At 41.3% G+C, this 23069-nt stretch overlaps 1 protein-coding gene and 1 long non-coding RNA gene across 4 annotated transcripts in view; one reads left to right on the plus strand and one right to left on the minus strand.

Moving 5' to 3' along the window:
• DCUN1D1 (defective in cullin neddylation 1 domain containing 1) overlaps positions 1–22859 on the minus strand; it is a 29859-nt gene extending 7000 nt beyond the window's left edge. For 2 of the 3 annotated variants that reach the window (XR_001874021.1, XM_017810539.1), the window contains exons 1-6: positions 16512–16614; positions 8193–8409; positions 6753–6921; positions 6066–6196; positions 1517–1599; positions 1182–1278 (exon numbers count right to left, since the gene is read on the minus strand). Coding sequence is in view for 2 of the 3 variants with exons in the window: in XM_017810539.1 (XP_017666028.1) it covers positions 1182–1278; positions 1517–1599; positions 6066–6196; positions 6753–6921; positions 8193–8409; positions 16512–16514 (700 nt within the window). In the remaining variant the exon portion in view is untranslated. Of the gene's footprint in view, positions 1–1181; positions 1279–1516; positions 1600–6065; positions 6197–6752; positions 6922–8192; positions 8410–16511; positions 16615–22397 lie in introns of those variants that run through there. The other variant, XM_017810540.1, reaches the window with a different exon arrangement.
• Positions 16654–21051, plus strand: LOC108495183. The gene is made up of 3 exons (XR_001874022.1): positions 16654–16738; positions 17056–17172; positions 20708–21051. It is a non-coding gene; the product is annotated as an uncharacterized LOC108495183 (long non-coding RNA).
• Positions 22860–23069: the final 210 nt, after the last annotated feature.

Here is a 23069-nt window from a genome sequence, read left to right on the forward strand (position 1 = left end):
GTAGCTGCTTAAGGAGTGTTGAAGACAGGATGGAGCAGTTCACGCTGTGAGCAGCAGCATAAACAGAACATTCTACAGCATTTACTGCTCACAGTATGGTTTGCATGAATGCCAAGCTCATCATCTGTTAGAACCAGCACACTCAGCCACACCTGAGCACAGCCAAGCACACCCTGACAGTCTGATGCCCCAGAAGGCTCCTGTTACACTCCGTACACTCCTCCACATTCCTCACCAGGAGGCAGTTGAAATACATAACAATATTTTACACATTATGGGCAGCCATAACCAAAGAGTCCCCAGTCTTGTACATGATGGTCACATGAAGGTTAAAAATAATCATGGGTGAGGTTTTGGTGGGCTTTTTTCTCCTTCGAATATTTTTATTCCAAATCATTTAAATGTATTTTCTACCTTTAGTCTTTCTAAACTACATGGATTTATTGCAGGCAGCAGCATTTTCTCGATGACAGGGGAATGAGAACTGTCCATAATTATTAAATGAAGTTGTAGAAGTTTGCTCCCCTCTGCTCTGGAGGTATCACAAGTTTAGTCTCCTCCCCTCACTGAACTGATTGCTGCCAAGCACTGAGGGTGATCAGCTGTTCTTGGCTACAGATGGGACTGAGAAAGATCGATAGAGAAGTTTACAAGAAACACATTTGGTAGGAAGTGACTTATGTTTAGCAATCCCTGTGTGCTGCCAGCTTCACTTCTATATCCTTACATGGCCAACCCTCACATAAACTGAGGCAACCAAACTTAAAAAACATTCTCAGCTACGAAATGCAGTAAAACCAGAGCACCCTACACAGAACTGCCTGGGCCATGGGTCAGTTCCTTGGATGAAGATGCCAAGAACTGCTCCCCCCGACAGAGAATTCATGGGTTTTAAATGCACAAATATCAGGGTTTGTCTCAATAAGAAAGAATTTGTGTCTGAGCTCAGACAGAAGAAAAAAAGAAAATGGATTCTATGGAAGTTTCAGCATTTCTTTTTTAAACCTGCAGTAACAAACAGATGTTTACAACATGCATTAAAGCAGCTCTGACTGGGCTTTAGATCACTGGGGATATTCTAATTGTGCTGTTATTAGACAGCTGTGCCAAAGCAGACACACATTAACGAATGTAGCATAAAACACAGTTAGAAGTTAATGAAAGAAAATGGAAATGTTTACCTTCCTCATCATAGTTAGACATATCATCTGCTATCATTGTACTAAAGTCTAGAAGAAGGTTCCAGGTATCCTTAGGAATTGATCTTTTATGATGTTCCTGTTCAGAGGGGTAGAAAATTTATATTTTTAAAAAAAAAAATTAAAACCCTATTACACATTCATTTTTACTGTCTTGGACACATCCATATCCCCAAAACGTATTTCTCTTGTACACACTATGAATATCTGGGATTTGGGTCAAGACAGTCTATTTCATCTACTTGATAATTTAAACATGTTTATCTTCCAAGTTTTGAAAATACTGCAATCCAGCTTATGTAAAAATTTAAACTTACCAACAAAAATTTGTTCCACAAGTCTAGAAATTTAAATCTTCCATTAAGTACTAAATTCCAGTAGGCAATGGCCATTTCTAAATCTGTAATATTAAAATATATTACTTTTAGAGATATACATATCAAATATATAATCTCCACAAGTATCTAACACTAGGATGAACTATATATTCATAAAGGTGAAAAGATTAAACTAATGCAAATATACTCATGGATCCTTTACAAAAAGGCAACCATAAATAAAGTGTTACACAAGTTTGTTAGATTTTGCTACTACTGAATATAGAACTGAAAATTGCCTGTATTAATATCTAACATATCCAAAACACACAAGGACATTTCATGTGCCTTTTGCTATATAGCAATACATAATTAAATATCAGAGAAATATTTTTGGCTTAGAAATGTTACTGACTTGAAAAGAAAATTTGCAGTATTTTGTAGTGAGGTCTGCTTTCATTTTTTTAAATATATAAAATACAATTTACATAAAACTGGCCTTTCATGATTTCATTTTTAGAACAACCTTATTATAGGTCCTGCCTTTGTAACAAGGCTTTTGTCAAGTGTTCATTTCTGCAACCAGATTTCCTTGGGGAAAAAAGATCTTTAAGTAGTGTCTTTAAGCAGACAGACAGTTGATGGTGTGTTTGTTGGCATTATTTTGGTCAGGCTGGTTTTGGTTTTGTTTGGGGGCTTTTTGTTGGTGGTTTGGAGTATTTTTTGTTTTGGTTTGGTTTTTTCCTTTTGTTTGCTGGGAGTCTCTGCATCTTGCTTTTTTTTGTTGGTTTTTTGTTTGTTTTCTTTTTTCCCTGAAGATTCCTGTGAAATTTGTTTGCTTGGAATCAGTTCTCAGGACAACTGAGAAATCTGACCTGACCCATTTCAGAGCAGCCTCTCAGGCACGGGTGCTGTTAGGAGTGCAGCAGTTAAAGAAAGAGCCTGGTTAGTCTGGCATGGAAGGGAAAAGAAAGACAACTCACCTCCCTGGCATGTGCCAAGGGCTAAACTGACATGCATGTACTGTTTAGTAGTGGCAGACAGTAACTTGTTAGCTGACAAAGGCAATCTAGAACCCAGATATGTAACTCTTTGCCCAGTGTCACCTGCATTACCAGGAATTACCAAGCAATTCCTTTGTGCTGCAGAACAAAACACTACTCACTGTGAACTCCCAAATTCAGTATCCTTAGCCAAATACATACAGTGGTCCCAAAAGCCTGCCCATGTAAATGGCCTATTTTTTTAAAAAAACCTCTTATAGATTTTGCAGTCTAGCAAATTTGTTCCATTAACAATCCTCTTGTGAAAGCAGAGAAAAGGCACGGGATCAACTGCACCTCAAGAAAAAAAGCCCAAACCAACAACCCAACACCACCACTCCCTTCCCCCAGGATGCCCAAATATTTAAAAAAAACCCGGGGAGGTAGATCTTGGAGATGAAATCAACAGCAAACAAAACAAAGCATGAAATCTGCACTGCTGAAGGGAAAATAGATGGTGATTGTGAGTTTCTGAATTGTTTAATATCTGAAATTAAAAGTTCTTTTCGAACAGCAGAGTCACATTATAATGCTTCTGAATAAAATTCATGAAGGATTTTCCAGCAACTGCAAAGGGGTGTGATTTCAGACAAAAGTGTAAGTCTGAGCCTCGAGAAGAAGAGACAGATTAGAAACAAGTCACTACTCCTCAGCAAATAAGCTGTATGTGAAAATGGCAAACATAATTCAAGACTGCAAAGGTTTGGTATCTCTCTTTAACAGAAGATTCAGATACAAAAACATGCATTTTAGCTCTCAACTAAAACTACTGTCTTTCTAAAAATTAACAAACTTCTGATGGAGCTGTTTCCTCAAGGAAACAGATTAGAAAACTAAGTTTTATTTACCTGTGCTGCATTAATGGTATGCACACAGAAATGCAAGGTCTTTACAGTGATTTGTAAACAATCACTATAAACAAACTGTGCATTTTGAGATAATTCTTGTGAGTAAGCAAAGGCTGTTAAAAAATCTCAGGATACTGCAACTTCAAACTTATTGTATGAGTAGACATAATGCCTTGGGACAAACTATATGTTTTAAAAGAAATTTTATGAAATAACAAAATTGGAAGTTAAAGATATAATTTTAGGTTTTCATAAATGTAAGAATGCTCAGGAAAATCCTCATGGATCAAATAGAAAAGCCTCCAAGTATATACTCCATTTTGAGTTTTATCCAGAGACATGCAAGAGAAGTAAACGGTGTTTGAGATGAACATCAGCTACAAGGGGTTCTCCAATGGTATGCAAATATCACAAGAACTTTTAAGACATCCACAGTACTTACACAGTAGTAAGGAATTATGCAGAGGAAATACATTTCCAGAGCTGTGCCTGAACTACTGCACAATGTTTGCAAGATTAGAGACCAATATACATTAAAATCAATTTGCAAGTTCCTACAAGCAGTTATTCAGACACACCAAAATGAATTGCCTAACTAGGAGCACATACTTTGCAGCACTGTACTTCTCCCAATATTCTTTTCCTTCAGGGTTTCCAGAATTACTCTGCCCTGTTGTAAATTCATGCCTAGAACTGTGTATTTATGAGCACCAAAAGGGCTGGTAAGCATCCAGATTTTAAGCTCAGTACATCACTTCCAGACCCAGACTTGAAAACAAAAGCCATCAAAAAACCCACCTTATACTGTGTATATCCTATATAGATCTGAGAAAACTATACTTTGTCACTGTTAGAGCTTAACCTGCATAAAGAAGCTTTATGATGAATGAGAAATAAAGCAAGGGAATTAGTTTTCCTGGTAAGTAATTTTTATGGAAGTCTGTTCCATCTGGGACACTCAACAGATTCATTTCTATACATGACTTGTGAGGGATTTAGAAAAGGAATGCAAGTCTTCCTTGTACCTTAAAATATGGAAAAGAAAATAAAAGGTAAGTACTAAATCAAACAGTTCTGTTATTCTGAAGCTTTGAGAAAACTAACTAAAAAGGGTCATGTAATTATGGTATCGTTGCAATTTGTTCATTTCATTTTTACCACCTTACAGGGATTCTACAAAATGCTCCTTGTTGTGTAAAGCTGTTTAAAGACTGAAAACAACATACAAATGTTACAATGGTAACCATTAAAAAAAAAAAAAATCGAAGAACAAAACCCTGCAACCATTCACACTGCAGAACAAACTCTACACTGACACTTCCCACATCCTAACTTCTACCTTCCCACGTTTTCCTTGTTGTAGCAGCCTAAAAAAATTAATCTTTGTACAAGACATAAGAATCAGCACATTCATTTACTTGCATGATTCAGATCTGACTACAAGCATGCACAAGTATTTTCCTACTGCTTCACAGTACTCTGAAGCTTCTTTAAAGACAATGAAATTCATAATCCAATTGAAAACAAAAAACAAGATACAGAAAGATGTTTAACAATGACACAGTTGAAACCAAGACAGAGAGTTTTTGCTTATTTACTTATTTTTCAATACTTATTTTAAGCCAAAAGTTGGTCCTTACATAAAAGCATATAAAACTAAAGCAGAAGGCTCATCTTTACACAGTCTGTGAGTACAAAGCTGTGGCAGTTTTCTGTGGCAGTATTAGGGCATCTTCTTTACTGAGGAAAATAAACTTACAAGTTGCCAAGGAAGAACCTACTGGTCTTTCAGTATTTTGCTTTCGCTCAAAAGTAGAACAGTTAAGAAGTTAACAGCTACAGAATCATGAAATTATAGTTTATGGTTGATATCTCAATTACAGTGTATATAAATTAATGTGCATTCTGGCTTTTTAACATTACTGCTTGAAAGAAATTTTTGTTCCCTCATTTTTGCTGTTTTGAGTAGACAGAGCTACAGTTTTTCAATTAGTTCCATCTGAACTGTAATGTTCTGAAATTATTTTTAATAAGTGACTCTTCCACTTCACCTGTTACACTAACCAAAGCCACAGTTGGCACATGAGCCCTGAAATAATGAAAAAAGCATTCAGTGAAATGAGGGGGGGGAAAAAAAGCTGTAGGTAGACACCTATTACCAATAGCACAACAATAGGCATCAGGCCCAGGACACAGTAATCCATTTGTACTCCTCCAATTCTATTTTGCCAAGACATTTGCAAGCATTTTTGGTGTTGCGAGAGACTGCACAAGTGTGTGCTTATTAAAACGGCTTTACAGCTTCAATTTATCATAAAAGTAAAAATTCAATTAATCTGTTCAGTGCTGCAAATTCTAAGTGCTGCAATTATGTCTTTAATGTAAAACCATAATCCATTGTGCTTACTGAGCACTGCACACACACAGTGAAAGAATAACCCTCTCTCATAAAATTTTGTAGCCTTTATTAATGATGCAAACATTTCTATCAATTTGAACACCTTAAACTGACATCTATCTTTCACAACACAGAGATGTATTTTATCCCAGGGGTGATTATCTTTCAGACTCACTGGATCACAACAGCACATTCACTTCCTGCTCTAATCAGCCATTTCCTATGTTTATGAACAAATGCTTATGATTAAGAATACATACCTAAACCTTTCTGTCCCGGGTTCTTTGCAAAGTTGAAAGTAAACTGATAAAAATCCTTAAATCTTCCTGGCTCTTTTAATTCTTGTTCCATTTTAGGAATCTGGGCCTTCAGTTTTTCTATGCTGTCACATCTGCAGTTTAAGAAGCATGTTTATTCATGTATTATTCATTTTACCATAAAAACATGAGTTATAACATAAACAAAAATCTATGAACTGTTTGTGGAATACAACTATCAAAACAAAACTCAGGATGCCTTTAATGAGTCTGCACCTATGCAGCAATATTTCATTTCTTTGTTGTTATTTCTTCACATTGCATTTGCACATACTACCTGATACATCAGATCCTATAATCTACGAGACTTTTAGAAAAAGGTGATAAAGACTGCTACGCTCTCAGAGAAAACCCAGGTATGCCTGACTGCAAACCAACATCCCTGCTTTACCACCCTGAGCAGCTCTGTGGCAACTGCTTGAAATGCTCACACGACCAAGGCAAGGGGCACTCAAAGCTCCCTCCCTTCTTCGCCAATTATCCAGCACACAGACAGCAGATGCATTTTTACAGAGGCAGACAAGTGATGCTGGACTCTCAAAAGTCTCTGAGAGGGCAACGTGACTGAGAATTCCCCAGAATAGGACACTGGATCACACTGTCAACATCTAACACTTATTAAACACTTACCCCAGCTCAGTCATCCCGTCCATGAACTCCAGCTTTGAGAACTCACACTGCGTTGCAGCTCGGAATTTCCATGCAATGATGAGAACAGTAATGCTGGCTGGGTCAAGAGCTAGATCATCACAGAACTGCTGTATACCATCTATACCAATTTTATTTTCATCTTGAGGATCTTTGGGACATAAAAGTAAGTATCAAGAAAAACAGGTATTTGAAAAAGCCAATTTGCTCAAGCATATTTAAGATAAGGAAACATTTTCAAGAAGCCATTTTTGGGATCAGCTTTTGTAAGCGAGTATTTTAAAAACAAAATTAAATTGTATTCTCAATGGTTAAGCTTTGACAATTGAGGCAGTTACTGCAATAAAGCCTCCCATACAATGAAGCTCATGTTATTTTCACTGAGAGACAAAGAAGCACCACAAACATTTGTTTTCTGCCTAATACTATGCATGATATTCTGACTCATTCCACACAGAGCACAGTGGTTCTCTCCCCCCAGGACACTTAATTATTGGCATCTTCGGTAAGGCTGATGATCTGTGTCCCATTATTAGCAGTTGTGCAGTGTCCCTTTGCAAGCTGTACTAATACCCAAATCTGCCCATCAACCACTACCCCAACTGTAGTTTTATGCACTTCCTGGCACCACCAGCATGCAGGAGATTGGACAGGGTACCCTCCAAGGGGAAGTTACACTGCCCCATTACCGATGATTCCAAGTCAGCCAGTCACACTCCTCTTTCCACGGAGGAATCAACATCTGGTCTGGAAGTGAGATGCTCATATTTCAACTGCACTAACAAAGATCTACTAATGCAAGCCAACAAAGACTTCAGGAAAATGGTATTTGGGTTATGCACACATATGAAAACTGACAGAAAACACAGCACTCAGATTTTTTCTAAGTGCTAAAACACAGGATTTGTTCTACTGCACTGAATTCACTGTACTATCTGTGGTACGGTATCATGGGTTGAACACTGGCGATGTAACAGATAAAGAGGCTTTGTTTTCTGTTACACTCTTTATAATTATCTGATAATAAGCCCAAGGTGAATAAAAATTAAGGTAGAACCCATCCCTGGTATGCCACCCTTCATTTTGTCAGGATCAAGTCCTGAGTCCTGCTTTCCCCAAAACAATCACCTGAAATCCTCATTAACCACTACAGTTTCTCACTGCACACACAATTCCAGCTCCAGACCCTCATCTTGTATAAATGTACTTACACTTAGAGCACATAAAGCACCTGTATGTAATCCCCGTGAAGCAGAAGCCTACACATATTCCCCTTCTAACTTGTATTATCAGTAATAGAAAAACAAAGCTGAAAGAGTTGGTTAAGATTTCCCAGCACGGGAGCATAGCAGCACTAATACACTGTAATTAAGAATATATACATAAAACAAGGAAATAAGCCTTAAAATTCAGGGTACTCACCTTTGTATCTGTTATATAGTTGTTCTAACTTCTTTCTGTCCAACGATCCTTTAACACTCTCTCGTATATAAAGTTCAGGATTTTGGAAAAAGTTGTCTGTTGCAACATCTAACTTCCAGTCATTTTGAGAGAGACAACTCACTGCTGTCTTTTCACTAGATTGTGTGAAGACCATAAACTGACGCACTTTATCCTTCTGTGATGATTTCAACTTGTTCTAGTGAAAACAGACAATACTGTAAGTAGAAATATTTACTGGAAGAATAAACAAATAAATGAAAAATCAGTCCTTTCTATGTTTTTTAAATCAGGACTTCTATAATTTTCCCAAGCAATTAAGATATCAAAATATTTGATTAACTGGCTCCGAGGCTGGGGCAGAGCAGGCTGTTGAACAGCTCACCATCCCTGAGCAGGAGGCTGGTGTCCATTTGCTCCCAGCTGGTGTCCTGCTCCCAGCAGGACCAGGGCCAGACCTCCAACAGGATCTCCCGAAGTGCCCCTTGATGGCAACAAGGAACTAGGCTGGGTCATCCATTTCAGGGAGCTACACACCGAAATACCTTAAAGACTTTTTTATTTTTTTTTTAATGAGATTTTTCACTTTGAAAGTCCTCAACTCCACCTACATAATTTGCAAAACATTCCTGTGAGGAGGCATTGTCTCCATTTCACAGGTGCAGCAACTGAAGCTAAAAAAAAAGGGTAGGTAATTCTGCCAGAGGCGAGTGGGGGAGTGAGTAGCCAAGGTGAGAGCTCTGAATTCCAGGCCTCCTGCCAAGACCCAGAGACATCCCTCTGCTCTAGCACAGAACTGAACGGAGAACTTGCTGCCAGTAACTGATCAGCAGAGAGGGATTCCCAAGGATATTTTTGATGAGGAGAAGCACAGTTAGTATTTCAAGGGTATGAGTTACACAAAACTAAGTGCTGATCAGGAGAGAGCAAATGCACAGATCCTGAGCTACATCCAAATTCAGTTTCCAAGTTCACTCAATGCAGTCAAAGCAAAAGGACTCTCGGCACTACAACTTGGCAAATAAAAGTTCCGACAAAATTTTAAGTCAGGATCGGACTTCTTACATGGTGCAAATATTTAATTTTTCGTTTACCTTGTATTCAAACCAAAACTTGTATGTTCTGTTCATTATTGTAATTTCCATGGCTCCTTCTCAAGGACTATGGGGAAAAAGGGCAAAGAAAATCCCAAGACATGATAAACTATCCTCAGCCAAAGAATGAATGGTTTAGGAGTAGTATGAGCTCAAGCTCTTCATTCCAAAGGATAATTACTGTCCAAGCACATTATCATTAAAATCATTAACACTTCAGAACACAAAGTGAGATACAGTTAAAAGTATCTGACTTAAAAGTCAGATACAGTTTCCTGTGCCTTGATAACAATGAGTGTGAACACTATTATTTGTAAAAATAGTGAAATTACCAGCTCCAGGTAATTTCACTTTAAAAAAAATACAAGAGCATCACATCTGGTTTAAACCAATACCCACATAATACACTAAACACACCAATACCCTTTAAGTTCCCCTTAAAAAAAAAAAATTCCCCCCCAAACCAAACCCACTCTACATCTTCAACACTTTGCTGAAGCCAAAATTTTAGCTCACGCTGCAGACCTAACACACTGTGATATTAGGCTACATCATTTTTAAAGTTACAATGTGCTGCTGCTTTAATTCAGTCTCTTGAACAAGTTTCTCAAGCTGGATCTTTTACTACAAACACGTTTCTGAACCGGTTCCAGGTAAAGGCCAGGCCATGAGAGCAGTTCCTGTGCAGACCCACTGCTGCCTGTCTGTGCACACTTGGCTCCACAGCAGACATTCAGCACCTTGCAAAGTGAGCTCAGAGTGCCACAGAAACCACTACGCTGACAAATCCATGTGGAATGACTTCCAGAAATGACTAATGCATTTTTAGTTGCAGTTTTTAAAAATGTATTGTTAACTCAGATATATGAAAACAAACCTTTGAATGAAATCCCAAATGAAGATGAAACAATCCCAAATTTAATGTTCTCTATCAATTACCAGCTTCCTCTAATCGGTTCCACAGAGCCAGACTGCTGCATCACCAGACTCAGTTGCACTACAGGGCAGTCACACTTAATTACCATAGCTTTTATTTTTTTTCCTTTCTTTTTTCCTTTTTTTTTTTTTCAACAAAGCTGGTGCCTTTAATCATTAGTTTATTTGTTTGGGGTTTTTTTTAACATGCACACATAAGTATGCATAGCCCTTTGAATGGTGACTATTCCATAAAACCTCAAGAGATTTTGTTCTGCCCTGCTCCTGGCAAGGGTAAACTCTTAAAGCAGTGACAGACCACTAAAAGTCAAGAAGGTTTGAAAGGGATTCACTGTGGATGCTCAGGACCACAAAAGGTGGGTGTGTTTTACATATTGTCACAAAAGGAGAAAGCAATTTATTACAAAAAATTGCCGCTTAAATCCCTTTTATGATAAAATTTAAATCCTACATATGCACATGACCTTTCCCTGTGCTTGGGGCTCCCTAAGTCATTGTGACAACACAGAACCTTTTCAAAAGAAGATCAAAAGTACCAAGAGTCAAGCAGCTAATTACACTAATCAGTACAGCATTTGGTAGTATATTAAGATGCAATAAATCACACTTTTCAGCCATAATCTTTTTCTGGAATAATCATATTTTTACTGGTCAAATATGAGTTTATTTTTAGTAAAGAAGTGCCAAAGCCCTTTCGTTATATTTGATGAATTTTTCCGCAGAAGCTCCACATCCTAAGTGACTGGACACTCTTTGAAGGCCTACTACAGGACAGCAAGAGATGGATTTACTGCTGAGTTTTTATTATCCTATTATAGCTCTTCCTTCAGCACATTAAAACCCACACTTCAAGCAGGAACAGGTTCCAAACCTTCTGCACTTTTAAGGACTATTTCTAGAAGCTGAGTGCTAACAGTCTGTTATTGTTTTAAGTGCAATACAGCAGCCAGAGCACCCCATAACCTTTAATCCTACAGTCATCAGGCAACAAATACCTTACACTGCAGTTGTGAGCACTGCAATGCAACTCAATCCACTTAAAACATCTCAAGTTTAACACTAGCTGAAAAGGAAGACAGAATTTTATTTAACAGATATCTGTCTTGCTAATATATACAAATAAAATCCAATGGAAAACAAATGAAACAAATTCCTAGTCTTACTCTTTGGGTTAAGGGTAAAAGGAAAAATTCAGATCTTCAGGCTTTTGATCAAATTTGTGTGGTACCCAAGCTACCTTTCATAATACGGATGTCACAAGAGAGAGAAGGTGACCTTACTTTTCAAACACAAAGTAACTTCTCCAAATGAAAAGCTGCATTATGCAGATTAATAAAACGACACTAATTCTAATGAACATCTGATTGTACAACACCAATTTAATTTTAAAATTAAAATCTTCCTCTTACCATGAAGTACCAAATTTGAATATTCTAATTCAATAACCTTTCCTTGATCAGATACTTCAGTGAAAGATTCCAAATTTAAAAAAAAATAAAAATACTTGGGCTTTTACTTCCTGAAGTAGTTTTCTTCCCAGTCTAGAGAACAAGAAATGCTAGAACTGATCTACCAACTCTGACCACAACATTGTTTTTCCATATCTTTACACTCAGTTTTTAGTCAGCTCAGATTCAAATATCAGCTCTGCACACTGGTCATCAATATTTTCTGGATAGATGATAGCCAAACGAGGGCTCCACTCTCCTGGATAATGTCCATGGGAAAGAGCAACATCCCACACTGCCTGGACTGGAGAGCTGGGAATCCCCACCAGAACCATGCTCTTGGACTTTGCTCAAAGGTCATATGTGGCCACCAGCCAGACAAGCAGTGCACAATCAGTTTTGCAGCCCAGAATTTCTTAAGGCCCCCAAAGAAGGCATTCACACAGTCACTCCAGTAACTGCTTTCCACCCTTCCCATCCCAGGCATCGATACAGCTGATCCGATTCCTGCTCATTTCACTGCTAACTAAGGGAATCTGAACGATGTGACATCTGTGCCTTTGTTTCAGGCAGGACTCACAGAAAAGCCTGTTAAGTTCTCACGCACGTGACAGGTAAAAGCCTTTTCTAAAATAGTATCAACCTCCACAAAGTCTAGGCCTTTGTACCGCCTGCATTTAAACTCCAGCAAGAGCTCTGGCTGCGGGAAGCATCCCTGCACTTCCTAAGGACCCCACTGACGTCAGTTCAATCCCGGAGTAACTCCAGCCCGCACACAACGGGCTCGGCATCCCAGAACCTCACCCGACTCCAGCTCTGTCACGGCTTGATGCGGCACTAATGGTCTGGTCAGGAGAATATCACCCCCGACAGGGCCTGAATCACCCCACCTTGGGCCGTATCCATTAAAGGAACCCACAAGACACCTGCAAATAGCCCGGTTTACAGCTGGTATTCAACAAATATACGGCTAAAGCCTAAAAGGCAAAACCGTGAGCATTTATGTTTGATACGAAAACAAAAGTTAATCATAACAGAAATCTGTGAATACACCGGAGTGCATTTTAATCCACCAACTGTGATGGCACACATGTATACGACCAAAAAAAAAAAAAATCCAAATTAAAGATAAAACAATTAAAGTAGATAGCCATAGTTTCTGCATAATGTAAACAAACGTGCTTTAACTACATTTTATTTTCCACAGCAGCTTCTCTAAGAAGCAAGACAATCAGGACATTTTTAAGCTTCAAGTTTCAAACTGATGTGAAATCCATTTGTCTGCAGTGGAACAGAACAAAACCATTTACAAAGTCTGCTGAGATACAAAATCCAAGGAAAAAACCACAAGCAACATAAAATTAAAATTGCTTTTTATACCTTCTAATGTTCTTTTAGTGGATAAAATAATTTTAGTACCTGCATGCAGGCAGGTCAATATATAGCTACACAGAAGATGTAATGGTAATTCACATTAACCTGAACAGTGAAGGAAATGCCAAAAATCAGGGCTTTTCCAACTAAAAAAGGACAAAATAAAGCAGTCAGTTGCTTGGCATTCTTAGCTCTGGTATGGGGCAGAAGCTCTATTCAGCCCTCAGAAGCTGCATTCATACCATATATTTGCATTGGCACCATAAAACATGAGTAAAATATCAAGAGCTACATAATAAATTTCACACCTTGTTCTCAGAGTAGTTCATATTTCTGAATAATTTTTTCATGGCTCTAGTTAAAAGTGATTTTACAGCCTAAGTTCAAAGGGATCTCTGGTAAGCTAAGAGAGGAAACAACATCATGCACCATCTTGTCTAGCACTCCAACTACTCTTAAGTGTAATGCCAAGAATCTACAAGTTTTACTATGGGACACCAAACCCCAAAATATTTAATATCAACAAACTGCTACAGACATGAATATGCACCACAGAAAATAGCCCTGCAGAACAGCCTGTTGAGTTAAACACTGCATAACAATGTCATGAACTACAATAACATTACAAAAGACAGCGTCAGACACGGAATTCTTGTAATACTGAATTTTACAACTTCCTGTCAGCTGAGGTTTACAGTAAGAAATTATGTATTTATCAGCATAGAAATATTCTTCAGAGAACACAAACTGGACAGTATGATAGATAATGTAAACAGAGACAAGGTTAGCATTTGGCTCTGGACATAGATATGGATGGATACTCACAAACTTGCCTGGAGTACCACACGTAGTCCTAAATTTCTTAAATTATTCAGAATAGTACAGGTAGTAGCTCTTCTCTTCAGAGAAGACGGCTGAGAGTAAAATGGACCAGCTTACTGCTCTGCCTTTATTTGTGGGCACAGCACTTGTCCTCATGATGAGGTGAAGCAGGAACACCCTACCAGGGAAGTTGAAGAAGACCACTTCCACAGGAGCTGCTCAGCCAGCTCAAAAGAGTGGGTGAAAGAGGCAGACTGCTCTCAGCAATCGCAGCCACTCTGCCGAGGTGTCCCTGAGCACCGAACAGAAACACTGTCCAAGTTGCCTAAAAGGCCAGAGTGAGCCCACCAGGCTGTGTGGTGTCTATTCCAGATGCTGGACACAGACGGTTCTAAGGCAGGAAACCTCTGTCCTGAAGGCACTGGCCATTTGGACACTGGTGAGACCAAGTGAGAGCCAGCAGTGCTCCAGCTGGCACTGCTGCAGAGGCAAGGACAAGCCAGGCCCCAAACATTTACTGTGCTGGACAAGTTACCTGGCCCCAGGAACCAGGCACAGCCACTGGAAGGACAAGCCAGAGCAGTAGTGCACATGGGCAGGACAATGGGATATCTTTGGATCTCTGTGGAGAAGTCTCCCTACCTTTCCCCTAACCAAGCAGAGGATTCTGACATACCACAAGTACAGGTACAGAATCCTGTGCCCAAGCACTAGAAACAATCCTGTATTTACTATTTCTACAAGATGCAGCCTGTCATTTAGTTCCACTTCAGTGTCTATGTCATCCTTTCACCTGGGTGTTGGGAGTCAACAAGCACAACCTGAACACAGTTGTTTGTGCAGGGCCGAACAACTCTGCTCGGGGCCATGACAGAGTATCCACCTTCTCCCTCCAGTCTGATAAATACCAATCTATTGGTATAGAATTGCTACACAGAATATGGCTGCTGGTTCTTCAGTTTAGTGTTTCCAAGAAGACTAAGCATGAGATAGGATTCTGCTGTTTCTCACAAAAAGCTATTCTCAGAAAAAGGTCCCTTACTATTTCTGTAACTTGGCCACTTGCTACAGCATTGTTCAATTTAAATTTCTAACCACGCAGCCAGTCAATAAAATATGCATGTACAAGACATCAACTGTGTATTTACTTTGCATACCTACACTGGATATACTGTGAGACAGCTCTAGGTGATTTTTATGGAAAAAAAATCTTCATAAAAACTTGTGTAACGTTACTGTGTAAGTGCTATTTGAGACAGTCCCAGACCTGCAGAATTACAATAAGACACCTCTACAGGTTGAAGTTTACCCAGGCTTCAGTCTTAAGCTCTCATAAAAAACGCAAGTGAATATCTACATCAAAATATTCAATTAAAAATTATACTAGTAACACAGTGACAAGTTTATTAGAGGTCTGCACACCACTAATTTAAATGCTGGCTAACCAAATTTTTATGCCAAGGTAACTCCATCAATTAAAGGTGACACTGTAATTTTTTTAATATGTTTTTAACACAACTTGACAGAATAGTATTAACAGCAGGTATAAGATATCCTTATACCAGTAAGTGTACACCAGTAGATGTTAAGACTCCCTCCTACACCTTTCCTAAGACAATACTGCTGCTATAGAAAAGTACTAATTTAAACTGTACAGGTGCAGCTAAAGCTGTACAACGTTTGTATACAGGGAAAGCTTAGAAGTACAACTATAAACTTGTTCCATTTGATGCATAAGACACTATGCAGGAAACCAATATGGACCCCTCTTATTTAAAGCAAAAGAATGTATTTTTCTTTTGTTTAGGCAAACAAAAACAGCAAATTTTGTTCCAACCACTGCGGTTTCCCTCTAGAAGACAGAAGGGAGAAAGTCAGTTGATTTGGGAGTCCACAGCAAATCCTCAGCTATAACGAAAGCAATATTACAGAGAAAATGCAAGAGAGGCCTTTACAAGGTCCCAAGACCTTCACCAGGAGGACCTTTGCAAGGTCCTCATTTACAGCCCTTCTATGAATAGGAGCCTCCCCAAAACATAAGAACAATTATCCAGAAATTCTGCAACATAACCCCAGCTTAAGGAGCATCAACACACCCAAGTTTTCCCCGAGAACTGACAGCACTTAATGGGCTCTGAGCCGCCCGAAATCCTGAGGAAAACTCCAGGCAGCCCCCGGCTCCTGGCAGCTCCCTGTTCTCCCTCCCAGCGCTGCCGCGGGCACAGGGCAGGCTCAGGGCACACACCGGGCTGCCCCCAGCTCGGCTCTCCCGCGCCGTCCCGCCCGGCGGTGCTGAGCCCTCGCACCAGGTGCCAGCGCGCCCCTCCCGCCGTGCGGGGCCTCCGGAGGCCTGGGCGGGATCCCGGCGCCCCCCGCTTAGGCCCCTGCCCAGAGCAGCCCCCGCCGCGCTCCCCGCGGCCCCGGCCCGCGCCCCGCGCGCCCTCCCCGCCCTGCCCGGCGGGAGGACGAGGAACCCCCGACCCGGCACATCGTGACGGGCTGCGGAGCCCCCGCACCGGCGCCTCGGCCGCTCCCGGGCACCCAGCGCGCCACGAGCAGGCCCCGCTGCCCCCGGCCGGCCCCGAGGCGCCGCGCCGGGCCGGGAGGGGCCCCGGGCGGGCGCTCACCATGGTGGGGGCTGTGCGGGCCTCTCCCCTCCCGGCTCGGGCGGACTCTGAGGGCGGCGGCGGCGGCGGCGCTTCCTCCGGCGGCGGCGGCGGCTCCGGCTCCTCACGGGCCCTTCCGCCGCCTTCCCCCGCTCATGCGCAGTGCGGGGCCGCGAGCCCTGGCGGGGGCCGGCCCGTCCCGCTGTCCCCGGAGCGCCGGGAGCGGACGGTGCACGCTCGGAGCTGAGGTGGGGGCACCGCACCGGGGGGAGCGGCCCGAGAGGGGAAGGGGAGGAGGGAGAGAGTCCCCCCCGGCCTCCTGGGGATGTCGGGGGTGGGCTCGGAGGGGGCAGTCGGGGGTGGGGGGTCCCAGCGGCTCCTCACACCGGGACCGGCTGTTCTGTCGGGAAAGCTTCCTGTATGTTCTTATTTCTTCAATATCAAAAGTTAAGGGTCAAGTGTGAGCGCCTGTGCCGGCCCCGCCGGGCTCCAGGGGCGTGGCCGCTGTTCCCGGGGTTCTGGACTTGGAAAGGGGCGCGATGGGAAAATCCCTCGGGTTTTCCAGGATGGATTCGCGAGGGAGGCAGAAGACGTTTGCGGAGCAGCCACGGAGACCTGGGGAAGGCGAGGTCTCGGAGCAGCAGCTTTACAGGCATCTTCGTTCGGGAGCACCTCCACACCTGTAAGATTTCCCTGATTTCCCTGCTCCTGGCTGGGATCCCCTTTGGGGGCTGTGGACAGAAGTAGCCCTTCTGCAGTAAAGCAGATGTACTGTCAAAAGAGGCTGCAGTGGTTAAATCACAGTTTGTACCAGTATCCCAGACAGTTGTTTGTTTCCCAGGAAAGCTTACTCTACCTACCGCAGGCTTTTGGCAGCTGAAGAAGTTTGGGGAAGCAGAATATTTGCTGATAAAACTCACAGCCGTGGCAAACTGCTGTTGTGAAGGACAAAGGTTTGAGATCTGATCTTATTCTCTCATCTCCTGCTGAGCTGGGAGCTATTAAAGTAAGCTTCTGTATTTATATTACATGACTGGTATGACTGCACACACTAGAAGGAAATTAAGACTTCAAAAAGACATTCCTCATCATAGATGTTCAGGGTTTATATGTCTATTTTTATAGAAAAGGGTCTAATTTGCTGCTTGCTTACTTTGCTAAAAATCAAAGAAAAACTTAGATGGAGTGTGAGGAGTTAAATCGTGTTTGGTGAGGAAAATCAGGCCTGTCCTGTGAAGTGTCCAGTTGTGCTACTGTTCTGAACAGGAAAATTAAAAGTTGTCTGGATATTAAACATATGTGTGAATTCAGCTATCCTGAAAGACTGTAGTTGCCTGCATACCTTGAACCCTCCCAAAAAGCATGTTTTGGAATTGAGGATGGTTGCAGAGTGGCCTGTGTGAACAGCCACAAACACTTGCACACCAGCCCAGTCCACGTGAACCACGGCAGGGGAGACAAAGCCAAACCTGAAAATCTATCTCATCAAGTTACCTAATTGCCATCACTCTGACGTGCTGTGACAGCCCACCTGTGATCTGGAGACACAGTCTGGAAAATTATTGCGACATGTAACAATAATCTGAGAGATGAGCTGTGATTGCAGTGGATTCCTCAGGACAGAGGCAGGATTTTTAAGTGGCTTGTTTTTTCCCTAATGCCCGTGAGCCTTGCTGGTTTCCTGTATTGCAGGGTCTCTTGGTGGGTTTTTGGAGTGTCTGGGGGCACACTGTGTTTGTGTTTAGTGTTTTGACTGACTTGTGATTTGATTGCCCTAACTTACTAAATCCCTCTACATTATGAATTCCCATTGTGAAAGGTATGGAAAATCATACTTAATTGCTTCTAAGCAGGGCAGATAAAAATATGACAAAAAGACGATTCAGTGATATGAAGGTGAAATATAAAAAAAAAATGTGAAATGCAGATTGATGCTATTCCCAGTGTGCATGCTGCTGTTTTTTGGTTGTTTTTTTCCCTATTTAAGTTTACTTATAAGATGAAACTGTACCTGAGAAAAGGAGTAGCTTTATACTGCCATTTAAGCTCTAAGTCTAGTGTCTGATTTTAGTGGAAGCTGCAGTCTTCTGTCTTGATTTCCAGAGTGCTTCCATGGGTATGTCTGAATTGCTGAACCTGAAGTTAACTTACCCAGAGCTCTTGGCCACCATGGCCAGGCTGTTTGGTGCCTCAGCCTGAGCCAGTCTGATTAGATTGAGTTACCTTCTCCATACATGGCACTCTGCAGTAGGCAGGCACAGACTTCAGACACAGCCAGATTGCCCCAATTCCACTCATATCCACACACCCACAGGCTGGCTGTATCTCTCTAGATGGAGATCTGCATTTCTGTGATGTGTATGCTGTCTGAACCTCACCCTCAGCATTTCTGAGCAAAACCAGATGCTTTGCAAAGCAAGAGGCACCACGAGGCCGCCAAAAGGTGTATTTATTTGTATTCAGAGTAAGGTGCCTGAATGGGGCTTGTTCCGGGTTCCCTTTGTACAGCTCCCTGCAGGATGAACCCCAGGTCAGAGCAGGGATACACAGCTCTGCTGCTTGTAAACATGACACGTGCACCCAGTGATACAGAGTAGAAGGAAATAGTCATTGTGCAATCTGCAGGCAGCATAATCACTGTGATCACAGTAACATGATGACTTGTTTAATTTATTTTAAGGCTGACACGCTTGCCTTGTTTTGCTGTGTGAGCCAATGGTGTTTTATCATCTCATGTGAACCCTGGGAGAACCAGGCAGTGATCTTTTTTTAAATCCAAGTGTGTCAAATGCATAACTCTGAATATAACACTGAGCTGCTTTACCCTGACTTGAGCTCTCGAGCAGACAGACGAGCAAGTCTCATGTTCAGTCAATGTAGAATCTATTTAGTGTAATCTCCTTGCTGAGAACTTCCACTTAGAGCACTTTCTGAGGAAGAGGCTCAAAGCTTTATGAAGTGTAACAATAACCTGGGACAGCTTGGCCTGGAAATGTCTTTCTAATCCCCACATCTTTTTGTCAGCTACTTTATGCACTAGAAAGTGAAACCACAAATTCATCTTACACTGACGGAACAGTCATAAAGTGGTTATGACTGTGGCCTTTGCTTGCAAATTGACCACATGTTTAACCAAGAGGACAAAGTCTCATGAACTGTCCTGCACAAGGAGATTCAGTGCCACTCTAAAGGCATGAAGTTCCTTGGCATCCACAGGTACAGACCCAATGGTCTGCTCGGTTGTGCTGTTCAGCTGGTACAGATGGAATGTTTGTATCAGCCCATAATGGTTTTTTTTCTGCTCTGAAAGAAGCACAGAAGAAGTAAACAGTGTGAGTTCTCCTGTAGGTGTCTGAGCAATTTAAGCTGCAAAGTGACACCACCAATATCAGAAGATCATTAATAGGTTGCAAGGAAGGGTGTTGACCCTCTATTAAGTTTTTCATCCTTCCTGCATTACACAAGAGGTTAACAAGTTACTACACCCAGTCCAAGGCACTATTAGGAGCCATGTTCCACATGACAGTGTCTCTGGGAGGAAGCAGGACAGATTAATGTGACAAAGGAAGGAAAGTCAGGTCAGCAAGCCTAAAAAAGTCTGAACATTTCTCATGTACTCAACCATACCCTGGCAGGCCTGAATAAATTGAAACTTTCCAGGACACCTAAAAGACAACAGAATGCAGGACTTCTGGGTTTTGTTTTTTAACTCATTAGTACTGAGATGCATATACTAAAATCTAGGCATTTCAAGTAACAGGGATTAAGAAATGAAGGGCAGTAAGACATAGCTAGTTGATTTTTATGAGATACAGACATTTTTTAGTTCAAAACTTCTGTAAAACAAGGTATGATCTTTGCAGCCAGAATGCTCTGAAATTTCCCAAGCTGTAATCCAGACAGTGCCATCACAGCTTCAAGATTAAAACCTACACCTTTGAACTGTAAGCAGCTTTCCCTTCTCACTACAAAGAATTACGGGTGATTCCAAGAATTTAGGAGACTGAGACACACTTATTTCCCTATCCTAGTGATTTTCTGTATGTGCCATCTTTAGATGTTCTACTTAATAAAAATAAGCCATCCCAATTCAGAGCACATATTTTGGTATTAATATATGAAACAGTACTTTAAGTTGCATGTATGGGAGGTAGGCAGACTGCAGGAGTAATACAGACATAAAAAGTAAGGGTAGTAAGATGACTTTCCTTCCATAGGATCAGAGGAGTAAGATTAGCCCTTCCTCTCTGTCTTGGAACTGCCCACTGGACACTGGAGCAGCAACTTTCCTGGAAGAACCTCCATTTGTGATTGTTTTTCTCTGTTTCACAATTAGCAATTTTATCATATCATAAGCCAGTGTTACAAAGTACAACAGAATCAACCTTAGCCCAGCCCCCAGAGGTGATAAACAGCACAAAGGGAGCACACACACCAAGTGAGGCACTGCATGACGCAAACCTGAGAACAAGAGCAACACCTCTTGAGAACAAACAAATCAACATTGTGTCCAATGACTATTAAATTAATATAATGAATGCTTGTAATAAATTTGTTTTACACGCTCTGGTCAGATCTGTCGTTATCTCCACCCTTTGTGCCCCACACTGGGTGCCAAAAAGGACTGTCATAGTTTAACTCCAGCCAGCAACAAGGTCCCCTCTGTACCATGCAGCTGCTTGTTCACCACCCACCACCTCCCACTGGGATGGGGAGGAGAAAGGGAAAAAGAGCAGTTTAATAATTGAAATAAAATTGAATAAATAATACAACAACTCTAATGAAAAGCAAGACAACAAAAAGAGCACAAGAAATAAAACTCAAGACAGACAAGTGATGCTCAATACAGGTGTTCAGTCCCCACTGACTGATGCCCAGCCCATCCCCAAGCAGCAACTGGTGGCTCCTGGACAACTTCTCCCAGTTATACGCTGGGCACGGTGTTCTGTGGCATGGAATATCCCTTTGGCTAGTTTGGGTCAGCTGTCCTGGCTGTGCTCCCTCCCAGCTCCTCGTACACCTGCTCGCTGGCAGAGCATGGGAAACTGAGAAGTCCTTGCCTTAGACGAAGCACTACTCAGCAACAACTAAAACAGCAGTTTGTTACCAACACTGAATCCAAAACACAGCACTGTACCAGCAACCAGGAAGAAGGTTAACTCCCAGCTGAAACCAGGACACAGATTAAAGCTAAAATCCTGCTATCACAATTTTAAAACCCAGCAGGACTCCAGACATGTTTTATTTAGTTATTGCTCCTATAATAAAAAATACGGAGTATTCAACCATATAATCTATGTTGATTATACAATGAATCCATGTTAAAATAAACAGGTTTTAAGATAACATTAAACAGAAAACACATTCTACACAGCACTGTGCAGCGTTTCACAAACAGAATAGACAGAACACAGACAAATAACTCCTGATCTGACTGAAAAGGATTATCAACAGAAACTAATATACCTGTGTTAATGCACTGGTTGATATATCCTTTGAAATAGTACAGCTGGGTTTAGTAAAAGAGCTGTATTCCCAGATCAACTGATGTTTCTCCCTACCATTGACTAAATTTTAAAGGTCCTGCCAAAAAACACTCCAATATTCATTTTTTACTCAGCATGAAGACAGAAGCAAAGATTTTCTAGTAAATACCTAGTACAACCATTACAGCAAGGGATACAATACACATTGGAAGCTTTATAACTTTGGTATTGATATTTGCTGTATATAAGTTTAAAAAACAACCTACAAGTAGAAATTGCCTACAACTGGAATTACAACTTTACCAACAAGCATTGAAAATTATTTATAAATCACTTTGTTCACAAATTTTGCAGTGTTTTGGTTGCCATCAACTTCATCAAATAAGAGGAAACACAAATAAGTATCTACCAAGTGACTTACCTGAAGCCACCATGAATCAGTGGGTGAAATAAGAACACAGTCCTGCCCTCCTGCTTTCCACTCCCTGTGTCCTAATCACTGATCCAGCATGGATTCAGGCTCCAGACCACAGATCTTCCCTGGGTATAAGCCACAGTAATTGGCAGCCACTGGAGAGTGCAAGACAGACGGAGATCCCACAGGGGATAACTAAAGTTTACTAAAGGCTCTCATTTTGGTCTGGTAACATTCACACTGCTGGGCAGGATGATCCACACCTGATCCCACAGGCTGACCAGCAGGCTCATGGAGAGCGTTACTCTCTGATCCTGTCTCACAGAAGGCCAAGTCTGAACACCAACACCCTTGTTCTTTCCTGGGGACTATCAACTGGGGCTGAACTACGTGTTCTGTGACCCGGCCCCCCCTCTCCCATGGCAGCAAGAGAAAATCATTACAACTAGAATCAGTTCAGATTCATTGTTAGTGGAACACCCATGACTGTTTTTTCCTAACTGCAGCACCATTTGAAAAGGTATATTGATAACAAATTACAGGCAGAGATGACCCTTTTAGCTCGAATACTAAAATACTGATTTTAAACAATAACATTTTTTTCTTTCTTAATCTACCACTAAGTGTTCTAGAGACAACAGTTTCGTTACAGCTGTCACTATCATGTGCTTCTTAGCA

This window comes from Lepidothrix coronata, unplaced genomic scaffold (genome assembly GCF_001604755.1).
Source record: "Lepidothrix coronata isolate B3197 unplaced genomic scaffold, Lepidothrix_coronata-1.0 Scaffold29, whole genome shotgun sequence".
In the NCBI taxonomy this organism is placed as follows: domain Eukaryota; kingdom Metazoa; phylum Chordata; class Aves; order Passeriformes; family Pipridae; genus Lepidothrix; species Lepidothrix coronata.